General features: G+C 42.0%; 1 protein-coding gene across 1 annotated transcript in view; it reads right to left on the bottom strand.

Annotated features, from left to right (window-relative positions):
- Myrfl (myelin regulatory factor like) overlaps positions 1-18,296 on the bottom strand; it is a 77,794-nt gene extending 59,498 nt beyond the window's left edge. Inside the window, exons 1-8 of the mRNA XM_047549796.1 lie at positions 18,227-18,296; positions 17,710-18,004; positions 16,896-16,987; positions 11,199-11,349; positions 7,425-7,620; positions 4,520-4,596; positions 3,289-3,399; positions 1,595-1,685 (exon numbers count right to left, since the gene is read on the bottom strand). Of these exons, the coding sequence (XP_047405752.1) occupies positions 1,595-1,685; positions 3,289-3,399; positions 4,520-4,596; positions 7,425-7,620; positions 11,199-11,349; positions 16,896-16,987; positions 17,710-18,004; positions 18,227-18,296 (1,083 nt within the window). The remainder of the gene's footprint in view (positions 1-1,594; positions 1,686-3,288; positions 3,400-4,519; positions 4,597-7,424; positions 7,621-11,198; positions 11,350-16,895; positions 16,988-17,709; positions 18,005-18,226) is intronic.
- Positions 18,297-22,616: the final 4,320 nt, after the last annotated feature.

The raw sequence follows: 22,616 nt of genomic DNA, 5'->3' as shown, positions 1-22,616 counted from the left end.
TGAGGATGTAGCTCAGGGTAAAGTGCCCCTGGATACTATCCCTAGTACCAAAAAGAAAAAACAGGAAAAAGAAAATAATGACACTGTCTTTATTCCTTCCACAGCAAAATCAGAAGCAATAAGTAATCCCAATCTCCAGACTTTAAATCAGATTTGCTACAACAGCCAGGCAATCCCAGATTACATCAGGTGAGGTGCCCAAGAGCACCTGATCTCTGTGAGGGGTGGGCAGGCACCTCTGTGCTGGGCTTGTGGCAGGAGAGGTCTCTGTCTTTGCTCAGAGGCACCTCACTTGCTTCAGGTGATGTCAAATCTCTCCCAAAAAACAGCCTGGGGCATGTACAGTGGCCTTCACAGGGACATCTGAACACATGAGGAGTTTACCCCATTTCTATCATTACTTCACCTCCAGTGAAACTCTGAGAGGTCATTGAAGGATTTCCACTAGTAGGTGGCTTATTATTTTTAATTGACTGAAAGAATTACAGAGGGCCCTTTGTTTCAGAAGAGCAGGCAAGGAGAGATACCACTCCCCAAGTGGCAGATCTCTCCCCCAGAGCCTGGGTGTGCCAGCAGCCAATGACTTTCCCTGCTGGAGTGTGCACATCCTCCCTGTATCACTTAAAGAGCAATGACAACACAGCCCCTCCCAGGGCTGCCGGACCTGTGGTTACCTGTTACCTTGTGCCCTGGCCTTCTTGGTGGTGGCCAGCCTTACCTCACACAGCTGCTGCTGCAGCTGCCAACAGCTTTATATTTTTGCTTGGCTGCCAAGACTCTCATTCACAGCTGTGACCCTCTGCAAAATGCATTGAGCCATTGCTATAAGCTAGACAGTGGCCCAGACTCCCTGGGGTCACCAGTTACTTTGGGGCACCGCAAACCTCCCTGGCACGTTCCTTACCCTGTGGGCTTTGGAGTCAGAAAAAGCTGGGTTATAATCCAGGCTCCATCATTACAGGCTGTGCCATCACGGGCACGTTACTTAACATTTAAAAAAAATTTTTTTAGATGTTGCTAGACCTTCATTTTATTCATTTATTTATACGTGGTGCTGAGAATCAAACCCAGTGCCTCACACAGGCTAGACAAGTCTGTACCACTGAGCCACAAACCCAGCCCCCATTACTTGCCCTCTACAGCCTCGATTTCTCTGGTGTCAAGAATATAATGTAAATTGTCTAGCAATATCTAATGATGTCGTGTATAGATTGTATAGTTCAGTGCCTAAAACACAGAGCAAAAATCGGCATTTCTCAGTCTCAGGACCATCTGCAATTTGGAAAGAATGATTCTTTGCTTGGGGTTGGCCGGTACATTGTAAGGTATTGAGCAGCATCCCTAGTCTTTACCCATTAGATGCCCATTGTGACAACTAAAGATGTTTCCAAACATTGCCAAATGATCCTCAAGGGCCAAAATTTGCCTTGGTTGAGAACCAGTGTGTAAAAATAAAAGTAATAGTTTCTAATATTACCATTATCATCATCATTATCATCCATTAAAACACTTCAAGTATGTCATTGAGACTGCAAATTCTTTCTACAAAGAAGAAAGAATATGGGATCCAGAAAAATCAGAGAATTGAGCTTACCCTTACAATGATCCTTTCAGAAATGTGGGCAGACAACAGATAGAACTGATCTTGGTTAGCAGCATACAGCCCAACCACCAACATGAAGTATCTATTTCAGAAACAGCAGACAAACACCAACACATCAGGGAACAAATACACAACTTGTGCAATCAAATACCACCCAATAGTTAATCCACAGTGAACTTACCTAGATGAGTTTACTTATTTAGAGACTGTCTTTTCTCTTCTGCTCTAAACTGCACCCCCAGGGAAATGAGAGAGCAATTGATTCACTTGCTACTGCCCCCCACTTGCCCTATGTCCAGCTGTGAGCTGTTGTGCAGGCCCTCCATGGGCAGAGATACTGGAGGGAGCATGAGCCCAGCCCACCTGTGCTGACTCGGCCTCCCTCACCCGTGCACTCCTGGGCCTTCAGCACAGTACCACTCACAAACTCAACAGGAAGCCACCAGAGGTCCCTGTGTCCAGAGACACACAAGTCACCTGCCCTGGGCCTGGCCTCAGCAGGGCTAGCCCACCATACTGGATCATTCCCACCCTGACTCTGGGCTGTGTCTCTTGTACCTATTCAGGTCTTAAATTTAGTCAAAGACCTGAACCTTCCTTCCATTTGTGCTCAAGGCAATTTCATCTCTGTATTTCAATTGCTTCTTCAAATGTACCATCAAAGAGATAATTTTAAGATTAGGTTATTCCTTGAAAATCAAAATAAAAACTATCCCTATTAGAAAAGCTTTAACTTTACAAACTGCATGGGGGGAAAAAACTACCAAATTCCTTCATAACACTACATAGGTTCTTTGATTCCTAGAAAACAAGATTTTTTTCATGCATCTAAAATAAATCAGTAAGAATAATAAAGATCACCACTATTGTTATTAACCTCTATGGCGAACTCAAAATATTTCATGTGTTGGGCTATGTTTAACTATGTTATTTCACTTAAGTCCCTAAAACAACCTTATCAGAGTAGGAATTGTTAGTGCCATGATTTTACAGTACAGGAAAATGTGTTTCAGAGAGTCTAAGTTACATGCCCAAGGTCACCCAGCTAGCAAATGGCAGTATCAAATGTTCAAACTCAACTCTGCCCAACACCAAAACCTAGGTTCTAAACCAGTGGTTCTCAAAACTTAAGCATTGCAACAGAGTCACCTGGAGCATTTGTTACAAAACAATTTGTTAAGCCCACTTCCTGAGTTTTGAATTTAGTAGGTTTTTGGTGAGGCCTGAGAACTTGAATTTCTCAATTCTGAACAAACATACAGGTCTTGCTCTCTCTGCTAGTCTTGGGACCACACTTGGAGAACCCCAAGTCTAAATCATGAAGGTAAATTTATTTTCTTTTTTAATCAAAAGAGTTACATGGTGCTTCAGGATCAGCCCACATGTTGGAGAAACGCAGTCAGTCCTCCACCCAAGATGGCAATGAGACATGAACAGATGGTTGCTCTAGAGACTCAGCAGGATCAAGGCTGGGCAGGACCGGCAGGGTGAGGAGTGAGAGTGGAAGGAGAAAGGCATCTATGGTAAATGGGATATGCTGGTAAACTGAAAGAGTCAGAGAAGGGAGGAAAGCAGTTTAAGGAGGCCCGTTTGCCAGCTGACAGAGCCAGGAGGATCAGAGCCCCCAGGCCACTTCCTGGTCAGACAGTGAACTGGCCTCGTGATGTGTGCAGCGGCACCGGTACCTCTGGTCAGGATTTGGTTTCCCCTTCTTTCTCATGTTGTTTGCAGTGGTTTCACTGAAGTGTAATCGTCCCAGCGTTACTTTGGTGACCTGGTCAGCCAGTAGGTCGATTCTAAAATGAACAGCAGAAATGCCAAGTGATCATAAGAGAACACAGAGTTCTTGATCACATCCAATCCATTCCTGAGACCCTCAAGCGTGTCTCGTGTGCTTACAGCCCAGTGCTCATCACACTGTGGAGGACAGTTTATTCCAACCAATACTCCACAGCAGGGTCAGGAGTGGCTGCCAGGGAAGGCCATCGAATGACTTTCCAGCACCAGGAAATGCTTGCTCGGCAGAAGCTCCGCCCAGAGTTTGTGATGCACGAGAGCTGTGCTCTTCATACACTGTTGTTTTCACAGCAGGGAGGAAAGATGTCTTTCATTTGTGCTGTTGCTATAGCACTCACCTTCTGACAAGCAACTTTTCTAGGCTCTTTGGGAAGGCCGTGGTTTCCCCTTAAGGGACTTGTCCTCCCCTAGCCTTGTAACAAGAGGTAGCCTCCTCCAAAGGAAGGTCGTGCCCAGCCTGCTCAGGCAAGGGAGAACCAGATGTACCAGCAAGCTGAGGCTGTTTGTTCAAGTGGTTGGCCTGTCAGGTATAGGACCATCTTCTTCCCAGTCCAAATGGGATTGACTGAGGGTGGAAGCCCTGAGTTGTCCTGACTGCGTACCCAGCCAAATGAGCCAAAGAGCAAATCCCACTCCAAGTAATTCTAGAGACTGAACCCTAACTTTGGACTGCCCTAATGCTATGGATACTACCCAGGGTGCACGCTTTCTATCTTGGAACCCATTCAACCATCTCTCAATGTATCTTTAAAAAATAAGAAAAGTGGATTGTGTACACAATCTGGAACCTTGAAATTAGTTCAGTCGGCACCATGCTAATTTAAATGGAAAATTGAAAGGAAGACATGGCTATAATCTACTTTAAGAAACCAAAGTTATTAGTAAGGTCATTAGTAATAAAGAATTATTTTTTAAATGGATCTTTTAATTAAGAATTTTTGCAATGATTTCAATGTATTTTACCAACCTTATTTTTGTTGATAAACATGCATTCATAATATTAACATACTATTACTAATTTAGATTCTAACAGTGAATTTCATCTTAAATAAGCAAAGTAAATTAGATGATAGATCTTCCCAAAACATTCACCAAGGAATTCAGAGAAGAAATTCTTACTTAACAGGATTGAAAACCTTTTTGCTCCTATCTGCTTGGGATTGTTCAATAGCAATTATTTGATTGGTGGCTTCAACCTGTATGGAACAAAAAAAAGTAAATTATTTAATGAATTAACAAATATATTTATTTACTAATAAAAATGTTGATTAGTAGAGAATATTCCAGTACTTAAAAAGTTCTCCAAGACACCCTGCTGAACTTTGGGCAGGAATTGTAAATCAAAGAACAAACATATAAACCATGGTTCCTGCCTTAAAGCAGTGCACCACTGATGATAAAACAAATAAAGACCTACAAGACCAAACAATGAAGACACAAAACAACAGAGGATTTCAGGTAAGCAGAGAACACAGGGTGGGCTACAGATGGTTGAAACATCAGGAGGCAAACGCAGGAACAAGACAGCTCAAAGGCTACATGCATTCATTCCTTCATTTACTCATTCATTCTACAAATACTTATTGAGCACCTACTATGTTCCAGGGACTGCTCTAAACATTAGAGATAAGAAGTGAACAAAACTAACAAAAATTCCTACTCTTGTGGAAGCTTATATCCTAATATGAAGAAATGATATGAACTATAACTAACTGGAGTATAGGAAGTGACATTTATTCAGCACCTACTATATACTTTTTTTGTTACTCCATGAATAGTGGTTTATTGCGGGAACGGGCATACATTTTATAGGTTTCTTGCCCAATCACAATGTACCACAGGGGATCAGACCACCAGGCTCCTATACAGGCTCCCTTGGTAACACTGAGTCAACTTGGGGCAGTTGTTTACTTTCCTAGGTAGGAGAAGAGGAATGCTCCTCCCTGCAAGTTTACACACTTGAGATGTTCACTGGTCACAGCCAAGAACTAGGATTTCTCCCAACATGCATCTATATGATGGAAAACTGTATCATCTTTGCAAACAATATTTTATGGGGTTCTTTTTTTTTTTGCCTCTTTTTTTTTTATTTTATTGTAAACAAATGGGATACATGTTATTTCTCTGTTTGTACATGGCGTAAAGGCATACCATTTGTGTAATCATAAATTTACATAGGGTAATGCTGTTTGATTCATTCTGTTATTTTTTCCCTTCCCCCCACCCCTCCCACCCCTCTTTTCCCTCTATATAGTCCTTCCTTCCTCCATTCTTACCCCCCTCCCTAACCCTAACTCTAACCCTAACACAGGGGTTCTTAATAATATCATGTACTTCCACAATATAATATTAGCAATAGGAAATTAATTTTATTTTATTTTATTTTTACAGATTATGTGTTACTTTTTTTTTTTTAGTTTTCGATGGACCTTTATTATTTATTTATATGTGGTGCTAAGGATCAAATCCAGTGCCTCACACATGCCAGGCAAGTGCTCTACCACTGAGCCAAAACCCCAGCTGAAATTAATTTTAATAACAAGAAAAATTAGGCTACCAAATGATGCATCCTGAGTATGAGTGGATTTTATTTCTTCTTCATATATTTATATTATGTTTCAAAAGTTTTACAATGAAAAATTTGCTTATTTATTTGTTGTTTGTATTTATTTATACTGTACTTGTTTTGTTAAGAGCTCAGTTGAGAGCACAATAGATGATATGTGTGTTAATCAGCTTTTTGTCACTGTGACAAATACCTGAGGAAAATAACTTCAAGGAAGAAAGATTTATTTTGGCTCACAGTTTCAGAGGTTTCAATCCAGGTCAGTTGACTCCAAGGCAGAAACATCATGGCAGGCAGGAAGCAGAGGAAGAGGAAGGGGAGGGAAGGTGGGAGAAAGGACCAGGGACAAGGTAAAGTCCCTAATGGTCACAGTGACCTACTTCCTCTCACCATGCCCCACCTGCCTTCAGTTTCTAGCACCTCCCAGTAGTCCATTCAATTACTAATCCATGTAATCAATTATCTCATTGATGAGGTTAGAACTTTCATAGGTTACACCCCACCTACAGACATTGCAGCACTAGGGACCAAACATTCAACACATGTGCTTTTGGCAGACATTCCAGATCCAAATCATAACATTATACTCAGCAACCAAGCCCTATTTTAGGATATGACATACCCAAGCCCAGGTGGACCATCAGAATGAAATATGTAGATAATGAATTCTCATCCCTGCTAAGGAGCTGGCTATGAAGTGAAGGCTTAATAAATACCTTCTGACTACTCAGAAGCCACACTACCTGAGTTCTAAAGCCAGCTCTATCACTTACTAACCTGGATGGATTATATAACATCACTGGGCCTCAGTTTCCCCTCTGTTAACCTAATAGAAAAGGGATGCTGACTAAATTAATGGTCCTTTGACTTTTTAAAGTCAGACATTTCCCAGAGGATCTGGTAAAAACTATGAACCTACTCCCTATGAAAAATGCACCAGCATCAATAAGAATAAAATAATTAGGAATAAATTTAGTAAAAGCAGTACAAGATTTATACACTAAAAACTACAAAAACTATAGTCTGAAGTGGTACTGTGCCAGTTTCTGAGCTCAGGTTTCAGAAATTGGCAGTGTCCACTTCCTGTGTCTGGGAACACTTTCTTTAAACCCATTCCCCATGCAGTGAGGGAGTGCAGACTATTCTTTAGCAAGATGGAGAAAAGCTAAGACCTCCCAGCCACAATCCCATTTAAGCTCCAGCCTGTGGCCAGCCCAAATGTGACAGGCGTGTGAGTGAGCCATCTTGGAAATGGCCCAGCTGAGCTGCCCAGGGAACGGCTCCTGAACAGGGACGAGTCGTCATAGCCCAGCCTGGACTCAGTTGCATATTTGTAGCCCAAATAAATAATTATTATTTTAAGTCATTTTTGAGATGGTTGTTTATACAGCAATAGATAAATAGGAACACTTAATAAATGTTGACTGAATTATATATTAAACTAAATTAAAAATTTACCTTAATTCCAAATGCTTTCAAATAAAACATTTCTATTGGCTTCAGGCCCATTTGGGTTTTAACAAATTTTGGACTTCCCCAAACTTGGACGTGAATGGTTATCTGAAAATGGTTCTTCTTTTGGCAAACAAAAGCTTCATCTGCTGGTGAGAAATTAAATCCTTTGTCTGTGACAACTTGAAAGCCCACATCAGGTCTATGCAAAGAGGAATCAAAAAACCAATTTTACAAATATTTTCTACACATTTTCTTTCATTGATGATATCAACTGCAAAAACACTTCAAGAAAATATATTGTCGGAAGTGCCTTTGGCTGTATTTAATCAATATATTTCTTGAATTTTTACTGAGGAGATGAAAATAATCTTTCAAAACACAGCTGGCTCTCTCCCAGCTTTTTATCTTCTCCCAGGGAAGCGGTTCAATTTTTGCCAAATGGAAGCACTGTTTCCTTAGACTGCCTGGCCCCTTTGTGCTTTCTAAACCCTTAATTTGACTCCACAGCACAATGGAAAGATGTAGGTTAGAAGTTGAGAAAGCACCGTATTACTAGGAATATTTGGGATAGAATTAATCTCTTTCCTCCTTTAAAAAAAAAAAAAGTATTTTCCTCTCTGCCATAGTTACTCACATGAGTGAATATTAAGTCCATGGGTACACGTATGAAAAAGAGAACTGGTCAAAATTACCAGGAATAATTTTAAACCAAATTAACCAGATGCAGTCACTCTACTAGCTGGAAACCTGTTTTTATTAGAGTATGGTCATTTCCTTTGTATCCTCCAATCTGGTAATACCTCTGGAAACTTACCATAGTGATTTCCTTGTTTAGGAAGGAATTGGATGATGGCCAGAGAGCTAATCAGACTTATGCTTATTTGTTTTATCATGGCTATTTTTCTTTTCTCTTTTAATTTTTTTAAGTTTTTAGTTGTAGATGGACACGATACCTTTATTTATTTATTTTTATGTGGTGCTGAGGATCAAACCCAGTGCCTCACCCGTGCTAAGCAACCGCTCTACCACTGAGCTACAAGCGCAGCTCCTCACTGCTATTTTTCGATAACAATGCTTTGTATGTAAGATGTTTAATGAAATACTCTAAAAATGCTAATTAAAAGAAAACAAATTAAGTGCATTCATTATCAAGCAGAGAATATAAAAGTCGGTGAGTTTTTTCCCATGCAGGTTGTAGATATGGAACATGATTTTTAATTCGTCAGGGTTCCTAAATATGGATTTCTTTTCTCAAGAAAGAAGCTCCTTCTCAGAACTACGAGTACTAGACAGACTATTATGTGGATCTCTGCCTCCTGGGATCTCAATTTGGGTGACTGCCATTATAAGAAACAACATAGAGTTTCTAAATTTTGCTCTAATTCCAGAAACAGAAAACGTTAATGGTTTCTCAGGAAAAGAGTGTTCATGTTCTTTGTAATGGATCAAGTCACTAGGTCATTGATTACATTCAGTAGTTGATCAGTTAAAGGCTTCACAATCATGGTGCCCACCAACAGCAGAAGGTAAATTCATTGAGTGAAGAATTTGACAAAACTACATGTCTTAGGCCATCTGGGAAATTTGTACTGAACCAGGTTTCTAGAACTAATCTGCTAATTTGCTCCCTAAAGCCTAGATGGATAGAATTGTATAAACTCACTACAAAGGATAATAAAAACTGTCTTTGTTGAGGAAAAAAGGCAATTTTTTTTGTGATGTTCCATGCTTCACAAAAATTCTCAACAAAGGTAAGTTTATGGCCCAGACATGAACATAAGCCTATAATTTAAGAAAGCCTCAATCAACCAACAAGAATTATACTGAAGATGATTCTGAGCCTCAAAGGCCATTCTCTTATTATAGAAATCTACCTAAGAATGGCAATTCTGGTTTTTGACATCAAAAGTTAAACATCAAGTCAACTAAACTGACTTCTAAAAAGTTGTTTTGTAACACAAGTTTGAAACTTCTTTCAGAGTAAAAGTCAAATAAACTTTAATCCCTAATTTCACTGCTTTTACATGATTTAGGGAAATATTTTGTAATATAGTATACATAACTATCAAAGAAAAAGCAAGTGATTTTCTCTCTTCATGGCATGACAAGTGACATCACAAGAGCCTGAATTATAATCTGGATGAATCTGCCTTCCTGTTTTGCTTAGGAAAAGTGATTTATGGCTACGTATTCAAAGTAGATCTGCCTCTCTACCACTGAGTTGATATCACCTGTGTTCTCCCTTTTTTCCAGTTCAGTGGAGCAGAGATAGGCTGTTCAAATATTTTTTTTTAATCTCTTAAAGGAAAAAGAGAGATAAATAATACCTCAAAAATTGATTAACTCAGATGCGTAGAGATGGAAAACCATTAAGGGTTTTAAAAATCATGTGCCCGAGTGTGACAATGCCATACTTGGTACTCATACTTCAGAGAGAATGTGGACTGCTCCCCAAGAAAATCAAATGAAGACTGAGACTCAAACAAAAACTATGGATCTTGCTTTCATTTTCTGATTTCACACAGTAGCAAAGACATAAAGTCATTGAAAGACATTTCAATTACACGATTAACAGTTAGTTTCCTTTGTGTCCTATTAAACACACCAACTCCCAGGGCACTTAACCACTGACCTACATCCTATTTTTTTTTTTTTTTTTTTTTTTTTTTTTGTTTGTTTGAGATGGTCTCACTAAGTTGCTGAAGACCTTGTTAAGTTGTTGAGGCTGGCCTCAAACATGCAGGCCTCCTGCCTCAGTCTCCCTAGTTGCTGGGATTACAGGCGTGTGTGCCACCACATCTGGCTTAGTCTTTGTTTTAAGGGAAACAGCTCTTCCTTCTAGTCCAACATAAACATCCTAATGATAAACTTTTCTATATTTGAATTTGGAAAATACCAAGGAGGCCCTCAAGTTTATTGCTCATTGTGTCTCATTTCATATTATATTTATCACTTGAAAATCCTATTTTTTAACCATTGACATTTTTTAGTGTTTCAAGAAGGCATTTATAACCAAGGAAAATAATAGAAGCTTTAGGTAGATAAATTATACCCTAAGGAATAAAGAGAAGCATGTTCAAGAGCAATAATGCATGAGCGCACATTTATTTTTTTAAATTGTGGTGTTATAAAATAAGGTGAAACTTTTCTAATATTAGGATAATTTGTATGATTTGATTTCAGTCTCTTAATAGAAATCTACCACCAACTATGGTTGTAGGCTAAACATTCAAAATATGCAGTATGTTGACAATACTGATATGCAGCACAGATTTTAGGGCTGGTCACTGGCTAACAACTTAACGTGACCCCCAAAATGTCTTCTATGCTATTATAAATTAACTGCAGGACTAAATGTCAGTGATTGTGGAACACTCAATTTACCAGTTTGTTTGTCATTTCCACAATCTCAGAGTGCTGGGGACTCGAAGCCGGGCCTCGGCATGAGAGGCAGGCACTCTATGAGATCAATTTTCCAGTTTTTAGTTTAAACTGAGCATGGGATCCCAGAAAGATTCCCTCTCCCTCTAGCATTTAGTGGGTAAATTATAATGAGTTAGAGTTACAAGTCTGGATGCTGAAGGACAGAAGCCCATGTTCCAGCTATCCTTCAGTTAGGACACAAAACAGGTGTATGACAGACACTTTCTCACTGACCCATCCCATATGACCGGGGTGGCACCCGAGCCCAAGTACTTGGGTTCAGTCCCGAGATTCAGCACTGCCCTTCCCCCTCCGTCTCCAGCCCACCCCTCCTCCACTGGGGAGGCCACTTACAGTTTTTCGTAATGACTGTTTAATAAACTATGCCAAGGAACACTTTGGTATGGCTGCCACTTCAGGGAAGGAGAGCACTGGTCTACAGGCATCCCGTTCTGTCCCTCGCTGTCAAGGTCCTGTACTTCACTGTTGTGACTCCTACCTGTCACTGCAAAGAAACAGGTGGGTTAGATTCTTCCTACTAGACTGTTCTTCCTAGATTCACAGAATGGTACTAGCGAGTGGGCCACGTAGGAGGCAAAGTGACCTTGGGACAGGTGCCAAACGCTGGGAGGCAGAAGGCATGTTGCTGCCTGTGTCCTCAGCCGTAAGATAAGCAACTTGGGAGGTGGTAGACACTTGTAGGAAACTTCATCCTTCATATCCATCTACTGCTTCCACATGTGGTTCAGAGAAGTCTACCTCAGCCCCAGAAGGGTCTTAATGGATCAAAATAGAGTATTCTGTACCTGCATCAGAGGAGGCCATGTGGCCTAATCCAACCCAAGCAGAGTGGATCTCAGCACTTCAGGGAATGTGCGTTCAAAGATGCTCACTCTCTTCCATGAGGTTTGAACCCATGAGATAACATGCCCAAGAGCTGCTGGCACCATTTGGGGACCTGAGGGAAAAGCCCATCTGGGAATGAAGCCATACCAGCGGAAGACAGTTAACAAAGAGGGGCACCTGGTCTGATGACGATTTGAGCTCTGAGATCCCAGCGTACCCTCTTGAGTTACAGGAGCCAATAGAGCCCTTGGTTTTGAACGGTTTGTTTTGTTTTATTGCTCTTTCTTTTGCTTTGTTGCATGAGGCAGTTGGATATTTTTGTTTTTGTCAACTGCAACCAATATATCTTAATTTGTTCCAGGTCTTTGTGGCACCAAGATTCTGTGACTCCAACTACCTTTTTGAATTTAGATGAGCTATTTATTCACTTACAATCTTACTTCCCTCTGTTGCAAAATAAAAATTAAAAATGTGTGCTGCCCATCTTCCAAGCATAGAGAATAAGGTAATAGAAGTGAAAACACCTTGAGAAGTTCAAAACAAGATAAAGTAACAAGAGTTCTTGTCAGCAGGCAATATCAACTCTATGAAATTGCCACTTTTGCTCATCAAAAATGGTCAAATAACAGCAATTTCACATGGATGGCCACTATTTTTGCATAATCCTTGCAAGCCATCTGTCTTAATTTGAATATGTCTCCCAAAGTGTGCAATTCACCCTCAGACAGTGTTTATGTTAAATGCTATTGGTACATCGGCTGTTTCCTTTTTCTTCTAACACCCCTCCCATCACTCATGCCTGACGTCAGGAGTGAAAGGGAAACAGTGGGCGTTGGCAAGACCAGGTGCAGGCCGTCAGCAATAACCCAGAAATAGGACATGAATTTCTACTGAATGTGCCACTTAGCCCAGAGCTTGGGAAATGCAGGAGCAAAGGGCTGGGTTTGCTTTTACTCATCTAACTTTTCCTTTCTCCAGGCTTCCATTGAGGACTTCTTGAAATAAGTAAATAAACAGAGCTATTGCCAGTTGCTTTTGATCTCAAATGTCACAGAAAATGCAATTTTCTTGGAGTATAGTCATCAAATGTCACCTAAGTAAAACATGTTTTTTGTTGTTGTTGTTGTTGTTGTTGTTTTTATAAGACCAAATCTCCCATGTTGGATAGAGTTCTCCAAAATCCTGAAAAATTTCTTCCCATCTAAGGACACTGGAGGTGGGCAAAGCTGGAACTTTCTCAGACCCTCACTCCTCCAAAAGCTACCTGGCCTAAAATCTTATTGAAAAAGTAAATAAATAAATAAAATCCTTCCATGTTTCTGCTTCCACCAAATTCAGAGAAAGGGAAAACTAGTGCTTCCTTTTTCTTTCGTTTCTCCTACAATGGAGAGAAAGTCGAGGAAGAGTCGAAGGGTTTGAATCACAACGTTATACCTAACTGCGAAACATTCCTAAGAAAATGATTTAAGCTCTTTGAGTTTCCATGTCCTCATCTGCAAAGTGGGAGTAGCCATATATACCTCCCAGGGGTGGTGCAGGGATCTCGGGAGCAATTAATATCTGTGAAGTACTTAGTCCAATGACTGCCACCAGTAGGCATTTAAACAACACTGCCTTTGGATATTATGAGTGACACTGTCATTATCACCAATACTTGTTGCAGCTAGGAGACTCAGATATCCCTAAGGAACCTTGGGAAATGCTTCTTGGCCTCCACATAACTCTGTGTAACCATTAGTGGTACCTGGCTGCAAACCAGCTAACACAGTACTCTTCCGACTCAAGCCTGGCAGCAAAGTCAATGTGCCCAGGTACATGACCGAAGGCCAGCTCCACACCCCCAGACAATGATAGGGAGGGTGGTCAGGGGGCTGGGGCCATTGGTATATCCTCAGAGATCATGACATCTCCTGCCCTTCCCATCACAACAGGAAAGGATTCAGAACAGTAGGAGTGACCCAATCATGGCTTCCCTGTGAGCTATTTATCAGCTGGTAAGGCCCCAGGACCACAGGCCCACACTGAAATTCCAGATGGAAGCTGAGCCCAATGCTGGGACTTACTACTAACAATAATAGCTGCTACTCTGGGTGATTTCTCTACCTGGGCACTGTCCAGACACTTCGCCTAGTATTTCACCAGCTCCTCAAGTCATCTCCAAGGCAAGGATCCTTTTTTTTTTTTTCAATAAACTTTCTTTAAGTATTTTATATATAAAGAAAAGTACACAGATCATGAGTACACAATTCTTATTAAAGTAATCTTTATACCTAATGGCTTTTTCTGTCTTATAAGAGTAACTACCATTCTGTGTAACTACCTTTAAACCAAGCAACAGGTCACTTCTCAACCTCTAGCAGATCCTCACAGGCCTTCTTTCAATCATTAATTTCTCCTGTCAAAAACTGACCATTGTCAGTTTAACAATCTAACAAACAGAGGAGTTTACAGAAATGAAATAATACAATATGATATGTTCTATTTCTGGTCTATTCCTGGGTTGGCAGATATGTTTGAAGAGAGGTCACCAAACATTTCTAGAGTGGTTATGAAGCAAGGATTCTTAATTTCATTAACCATCGTAGAAGCTGAGATTCAAAGTCCTGGCAGCATTTGCCCAGTGTCACAGCTACTAAGTGGAAGAGCTGGGATTCAGACACTCCTCTTTCCTTCATGCAAGTCTGAGGATCCCTTAAGAAAATCGAACACACACAGAGACCAAAGTGTGAGGGTAGCAAATGCCTGAGTCCCAACCTGTGGAGGAAACAGAGTGCTTGCATGTGACACCTTTCAAAATATTGTCTGTACTTTGCTCTAAACAACTCTCAGAGATAAATAAAGTGGAAATTATGATTCTCATTTGACAATCAATAAAAATCATCTTCTCAGAGTCCCCAGATGCCAGAGAGATGAGAAGGGCATTTTCCTGATTTTACAGGATGAGCGCAGCCAATGTACCCTTCACCATGGGCCACGGGTTGTGTCTCTGGGGCTGGAAACCCCTTTCACATGTGAGGCTCAAAATATAAGAAGGCTGAAGCCTCCCAGGAAGGTCATGAGCCTCTTTTATTTGGTTGAGTCAGGCCAAGCACCAGCTAACAGCAGCCTGCCTATCAGTGATTTTCTCTCAAAGCAAGATTTTACATTTGCTCATACCAACCTAGGAATCCTACATCAGACCTTAATAAGTGGGATCTTGGAACCCTTGGCCGCCATGTACTTTTTAGGAGAAGGTCCAGAAAAGCCTTCATGACTGATTTAGAAATCTCCCATTAAAAAACTGGCAAACCTACTTCTGCCTGTCAGACTGGCACAAGTTCCCCCTTCCTCTCTCAATGTTTCCTTTCCCCAGGACCTTGTAAAGACTCCTATCCTCTGCAACATCAGTGGGAGATCTCCATTAGAAAACCTGTGCTAAAAACATACAGTGTAATGAAAACATGGCATTTGGATTAACTAAGTCTTTGCCTTTGTCTTCCCGCCCCCTCTGGCCCTGGGAACCTGCTCATTTTCATTCTTGAACAGTTGTCTGGAACCAATTATCTTTAGTCATCTTTTTAGTGACCTTTAAATAGGACTTAAACAAGGGATTCAGGGTTTCCTATGTGTTGAGACATTTCAGTTACTCTCCCAGGACTTGAAGATAATAAAAAAAAAATAAAAAAAATAAAAAAAATCAATGCCCTGTCTGGGACAAGCAGCAGAAAAAACATTAGAGGATGAAGCTTAACACTGGGACTAGCCAGAGCGACAATCCAGTCTGTTGAGGAAACTCTTGGAAGGTTTGAGTGACTTGCCCTGGATCCCCCAGTGAGCTGGTGCATCTGTAGGAAAGTGAACAGATGGTTCCCTCGTCTGGCTAGGAATTTGTTCAGCCTTTATGTTTGAGAATCATAAAGAAGCTGCAGACTAGATGCAGGGATCCTCGAAAAAACTAGGGTAACCTTGCTCAGGAAGGTGGACAAAGAGCTCTATGTCATCAAAATGTGGGGCTTTATTTAGCATTTTGTGTTTCTAGGATTGGTGGGGTGGGAGAGTCAAATGCTGGTTATGGTGGATCCATGTAAAAGGAAAGGTGGTAGTAAGAGGTTCACCTTTTACAAGACTGGATACCCAGTGCAGTCCTGACAGACCTGAGAGGATGATATCATTGTCCACTGAAGGACCCCAACAGCCCACGCTGTGGCTGAAGCCAGACATCCCTGAAAGGACCAGATCCAACCAGGGGTGGCTAAAGACAAAGGAAGCAAATCCATGCATCTCCTTTTAGGGTGGTGTAAACCTCTGGAGTTTGGGGACAGAAGTAGGAGTGGGAGCCCCAAAAGGAAAACTTGGTGTTCTGGTCAAGACGATTCATGGGGAAAGAAGAGACTCCCAATCCCTGAATTTGGGGCACTGTTCACACTGCCTGCATTTGCGTATTTACAGTGGCTAACAGATTTGGCCTGGAGTATTATCCTTTTCCCTAGGAAATCTATGACAAATGCTAAGGAAAATTCTAAAAGTTCAAGTCTTCAGATTCCTGAAAACCAATTTGTTCCCAACTTGATCAGGTCTCTAAGCTCAAAACATGATGTATCACATGTTAGATAAAACAAAAAACTAGAAAGGCTGACTACTTGGGCATCAGATGGAAGACATCTAAAATGATTTTACACAACTTCAAAGATCAACCAGAATCCTGCAACGTGAATTGAGTGCAAAGAAAGTTCAACTCTCTGCCTTCCTTCCACTGGAGAAATACTCTAAAGTCTTGCTTCTCGGAGGGTCTTCTATGAACCTGTAGTAGCAGCCTCACCTGCACACTCAGGTCTCAGACCCCAGCTCAAATTGATTGAGTCAGAATCTGTATTTTACCGAGATCCCTGGGTTAATCTATGCACATTAATCTTGAGGGGAACTGCACTCAAGAAAGCAATGAGCACACCAGCAGGCCTGCAGCTTGCATCTTCTTAGAAACATTGCTCCTGAAACTGAAAGACTGACATTTCACTTGCACCAGAGGGACAGAAGGGCGACTTTCCTGGGAGCACCTGTGTGACCCCACCTGCATGAAGGACATAGAGAGGGAAGAAATTAACTCCCAGAGCCTATCATTGCCCTCCATGAGAAAGAACATAATTTTGTTCAAAGGTCTGTAAAAAGCTTCAGTTCAATGGCCAAGACACTGATGGCTTTGACTTTGTCATAGCCAGGTTTGCTCACTTGGTCTGGAGTGGTGGGCCCACACTCTGCAGTTCTCGGAGTCATCCAGTATCTGTGTGTACTTTCTCTTCTTGGCTGGAGGCAACGAGGTTCTAAAATCAAGGAACCAAAAGGGAGGTTAGGCTTCTTTGCCCTCCATGTTACAGTAAATCAAATTTAATTTCCCAGGTCTCTGCTCTCAGTCTTCCTAAGCCTAATCCCTTAAGATTCCTTGAGCCCTATTAGTCTGAAACTTAGTTCTGCTTTAACCAATGAATCTGATATTCACCTACCTGAAAAATAACCTGACAACTTTCAAAGCCAGAGGACTCATTGAGAGAGAGACTTAAACTACAGGTAGAGGTTTTACATCTGAGAATGTTTTCAACGTGGAGTTTTATCACAGTTTTTTACAAGTCATCCTCTCTTTGCCATTTTCTAGACCCAGAAGAAGGGGTAAAAAAGGAAAAAGGCAGAAGAAAAGAACATTCCTTAATGCTTGATTGAGAGTTTTCTGAGAGCTCATTTACAAATCCCCTTGAGTCATCTGGTTGAGCCTGCGTAAGCACACACTGCTCCCTCGGTCACCTGGAATCTCCCTATAGATTTCTGACATTTCAGCTTTTTGTTGAATGAGGACCTTGGGTTTAGTGGGTTTTTAATTAAAAGATGGTCTAAGCCCAGAACACGGGCCTCGCCGTGGCCTATCTGCGTCTCAACACTGCCATCTGCTGGAAAGGCTGCGGCTTGCCGTTCTCCACGTCACCGCTGGGGCTGCGGGCTGCTCTGAGGCTTCCTGCCCAGGTCTCTTCTAACTAAATATCTTGAGATTTACCCAGAGACGTGGCACAAAAGCTGTTGATGGTGAGAACAACTTGTCCCCAGATGGGAAGACCCGGATTGGTCCAGGACGGTGGCGGGATGACCGGCATTTGGGTAGCGGTTGTGGAAGCTGCCCTGGGTTCGGCCGGAGTCGCTCCCTGCAGAGGTGCTCAGCGGCGGGTGCGCGGGCAGCGCCCCAGGGGCAGCTGCCGAGAGGAGGGGAGCAGCCCGATTCCGCGCAGCCGCGGGCCTCAGGGTCCAGGAGCACGTTTCTGGGGGACGACACAAGCGAGGGCCTGGTTTTCTATCTACTCAGTCCAAGAATAGGACAGCGCAAGAGGTGGAGGTGGATCGCACTCACCTTTGACCTGCGGAGGAGAGCATGGGTCTGATGTAGAATAGGGTGGGGTATCTGGGAGCTGCCGTTGCCTGAGGATTAGAGACACGGATTGCTTTTTTTGTTTTGTTTTATGCTATTACATTATACTTTTGTCACTAACAGGAGGCAGCCCTTAGTGTACAGCACCCACGTGATGCTTCCAGATGAATCCGGGGGTGAGGAGCAAAGCCCATCCGAACAGGCCCGGGACCCTGTGTCATGGCTATGCGACCTGGGTTTTGAGTGCCAACTTTTGTCCTCCCTAGCTGTGTAGCCGTGAACAAGTACTTAGGTTCTTCAGGGCCCCACATCCCCACCTACAAGACGGCAAGGATTATCACACCTGCTTCACAGTGTGGTTGTGAGAATTGAAATAATGTCCTAAAGCCCATGACACAATGCCGGGAACACAGCGAGAGCTCAAGAAAATTTAATTAGCATCGTTGTTGTTCTGAACATGCTTACACCATAAAGAGGGCTGAGCACACCGTTTAGGCTAAGGCCATTTTTTGTAGCGGTTTTTCCATCTATGTGTGCCCTGAGGGATCTCAAAGTTTTTGGAAGGAGCTCAGAGGTTTTACAAAAGAATATTTTTTAAATGCCTGGTGGGAAAATAATTACTTTTTTCTGTTTTATGTATAAAGGTGCAAGTACAATTTCATTTTAAGAATTGAGTACTACCACTAAAAAGGTGTGAAAACCTCCAATCCAAAAGAACTACAAGTTCCTTACAGTCAGAAACTGAGTCTACCTCACACACAAACATCACCACCTCTACTTGATTCTCTTGCTTGAAGAGTTAGCTATATTGATTTTCTCAGTGGATTAAGTTTCCAGTAAAATACAGAGAATTTGTTTTTACCATTTACTAGAAAAGTTACGTTGACTCCTCAAATTGGTTCCTTATGATTTATTTACTTCCTACTAATAAGGGATGAAAAAAATAGACATTTACTTTCCTCTAAAAACGGCATCCAAATAAATGCAAAGTAATACAGAAGCATAAACACAAAAGGATCTAGAGAACTTGAGTAGAGACCACAGCAGACCATATTTCAATAACATGATGGTAGATAGATAGGATGGATGGGAAATGAATTAGCAGAATGGAAAACCCAAAAAACAAGAATACCTGGAGATGAGGAAGGACATAGGGAGTCAACCGTAAGTAACCCAAACAGGACTCCCAAAAGCCCGGACCCTAGAGCTACCTGGAGCCTCTTAATTAAGGGGTAAAAGTGAGACTGAAATCAGAAAACTTGGTTGAAGTTTTAATTAAGAAACAATTGGGCCTTTAGATCTGCTTCCCCACCCATCACCCCATCACCCCAACATAAGTTGGAAAGGTTTATTCTCTGGAGAAATGGAACCAGGGACACTGTAGTACAAGGTGTCCAGGCACAGCTGAATACAAAAGGATGCATTAAAAAATCTAAATGCAGTCAAGCACAGTGACGCACGCTTATAATCCCAGGGGCTCGGGAGGCTGAGGCAGGAGGATCACAAGTTCAAAGCCACTCTCAGCAACTTAGCGAGGCCCTAAGCAACTTAGCAAGACCCTGTCGTCTCGGGTGTGGTTCAGTGGTTAAGTAGCCCTGGGTTCAATCCCTGATGCCACCAAAAACAAAAGAAATAGAAAAAGATCTAAATGTAGAACTGTGAGACCCTTCCTCAATTCTGCTTTGAATGCATCCAAGCAGATTTCCCAAGAAAGAAATTGGAATACCATTCCCAAGAAAATTTATTCAGGGAGGGAGGAAATATTTGAATTTACCAAGGAAATAGCTAGCCCTTATCTGAATGAAATCCATTCTTTGAGAATAATGGTGAGCATACAGAATTTCTTAAACAGGAGCAAACAATAAAAGACAGAGAATCAACAACTAGATAAAGAAGGAATGCAAAAGAATCACCAACTGCTCCGATATGACTGGTAAGCTCTTACCAGACCTGACCTTTGGGGCAGTGGGGGAGCAAAACAAAGACAATGGAAAGCGAACAAAAGCCTTACGATTCTGGAGGAGCACTGAAACTTAGAGGAAGGCCATGGCCAACAGTGAGTTACCTGTTTACAGCTTTTCACCTGAAGGTTAATCAACCTTAGAACACAGAGCAGATAAAACATCAGTTAAAAACCCACAATTGTTCTGGCCTGAAGAATCAGAAGACAAAGTTTGGGACAGACTAGGCTGCTGAAAAGTGAAAGGGAAACCTTAGAAAAGAGAGGTTCAGAGAAAGGGAACCCAGATCCTGTGTATAAGTGCCCAAGTCTCTTGCAGACCCCTGAGCCATGGGTATGTGGGAACTGAAATGTGGGCTACTTCCCAAGAGACAGCTTACAGTTTGAGTCTAAGCAAAGCAGTGGTCTACTCAAAACAAGAAATCCACTCATCAGAGAAATATGAAAGAATCCTGTGTTCCGTGACAGCAATCGATATTGACGGTTTTAAAATGGAGATGTTAAGATTTTACATCTTTTCCTTAGAGTTGACGCTCCTTTCCAAACTGCACCACAGCTGCTTTTTTATTTCATTATAATTTAGTCTTTTGCATGCTCAATGCATTTTAATATATTTAGAGAAATTTTGCAGTTCTTTTCAGAGAATTTGAAGGAAGAATTAATGATAGCTTCCTTCAAAACTAAGCACACTGTTAAAAACAAGGGTGATGATGAAGCTCAAGAAGAATGCTGTTGCTGAAGGTTGTTTCTGCTCTGCTGAGACCTCCCGGCTTCCAACCACTGGGTCGGCAAAGCACGTCAGGCTGTTTTGGCCTTTGTGCTCTGAATTTGTCTCCTAGGCCAAAGGTATTTCCATGAAATAGACAAACACCAGAGAGTGACAGGCACCGTGGGTCACTCCTTGAGTGGCCAATACCCTCTCTAGCTTCTGCAAGAAATAATTGTCAAAATCAAGAGATTCTTAGCAGCTGACACAAAGTACAATAATTCTCCTTCTATACTACTTCCTCTTGGATGTACAACTTGGTTTTTTGTCTTCTGGGGGATGTATGGAGAAATACAGTCTCCTGGGGTTGAATACTACACAAACCATAAGAGAAGGGTCCAAAAAAGTCTTTACCCTCCAGCTGGTTGAGTTTATATGTACACCCATGACATTCATGTGCTGCCCCCAAAGCAGCCACAATTTCTTTGGCTCAAAACCTTAACCAAGTACTGTATTGACGAAGGGCTTAGAATGCTCATGACTCTACTGTGCAGGACCCCACACGGTATGACAGCATGGTCCTCATGTGACTCTCCAGTGTGACTGCTCGCAATTTAACAGTGCAATTCCAATTTCCTCCAGTGATTCCCTGGTGCCTTCGTACAACACCAACTTCTCTACGGCTCCTCTGCACCTCCCAGTGAACTCAGCTCAGCACAGGGTCCACACAGAGCTGGAGCTCTAAAATGTATATGGCAACACATATGCTACCTTACTCTGATGTGTCTTTTTCTTGCTGAGTAATGTTAAATCCTCTGCCACCATCTTCCTGTTCTCACTGGAGTGGCATGACAGCAGTGGAGTATCCAGGGTGAGGGGAAGGAAATGGCCCACCCAGGAGCAGGCCATAAGGAAATACATTGTCTGTGGAGAATTTTAAAGCCAGACATAAGCCTATGAAGAGTCAGCCTATCACTATGCATCCATCTGGATGCCCTGCCAGGGCACATGGACCCCAACACACTGCCCGTGGGATGCTATTGACAAGGAATCCATCTGTTTTACTCACTTTTGCACCTTATCCCTCAACACTAAAAACAGTTGTTATTGAAGATGTTCCTTCTAATTTTTCATAAGCAGGATTTACCCTGACACAGATTTTCACATTAAGAACACATCTTAGTGTGTTTGTATGTGTGTGTGTGTGCGTGCGCACTCCACAGTACCCAGAGGTGTATGGCAGGTACTCAACACTTGATCAAGCTTGGGTACAGTTGGCACCCACCACCCTTAAGTTGGATTGGGAAAGGGTTTGGGCAGGAATGTCAGTGGATAAGGTAACCCAAGAAAACCATTTAAGATAGGGCATCAGGAAACAAGACAGGAAAGATCTCACACCGCCCTCCAACCTTGTGTTGGCAAACTATAGAACCCCTGGCTCTCTTACCACCCCTTCTCTGCTGTCTTTAGACACCAAGAAACTTTCTGGAGAAGCTACTCTGGACCAGGCACCCTACTAACTCTTGCACGTGTGATCTTATCTCCTCTCTTCAACCCCCATGTGAAAAGGTAGTGTTATTGTCCCTACTCCACAGGGACTGAGACCCAGGCTAAGAGAGGTTCAATAATTTACTCAAGATTATCCATCTGGTAAGCAGTCACACTGGATTCAGGGGGTCCACCACCAGCCTTTACCTCCTAAATATCGGGATGTTTTAAATGCAGACGATCCTAATTCAATTAATTATTTCAGGTTATTTTGCTTTGCACAAATATTCTTAGAATGGAGGTGTACAGGGTCATGTGTTGGCACAGTCTTCCACCTGCTACATCAGTTCGAACCCAGGCGTCGAGCCAGTCAAAGAACTCAGCCGT

This window comes from Sciurus carolinensis, chromosome 4 (assembly GCF_902686445.1).
Source record: "Sciurus carolinensis chromosome 4, mSciCar1.2, whole genome shotgun sequence".
In the NCBI taxonomy this organism is placed as follows: Eukaryota; Metazoa; Chordata; class Mammalia; order Rodentia; family Sciuridae; genus Sciurus; species Sciurus carolinensis.
Note: the sequence above shows the minus strand (reverse complement) of the source record. Positions and strands in the feature narration are given on the sequence as shown.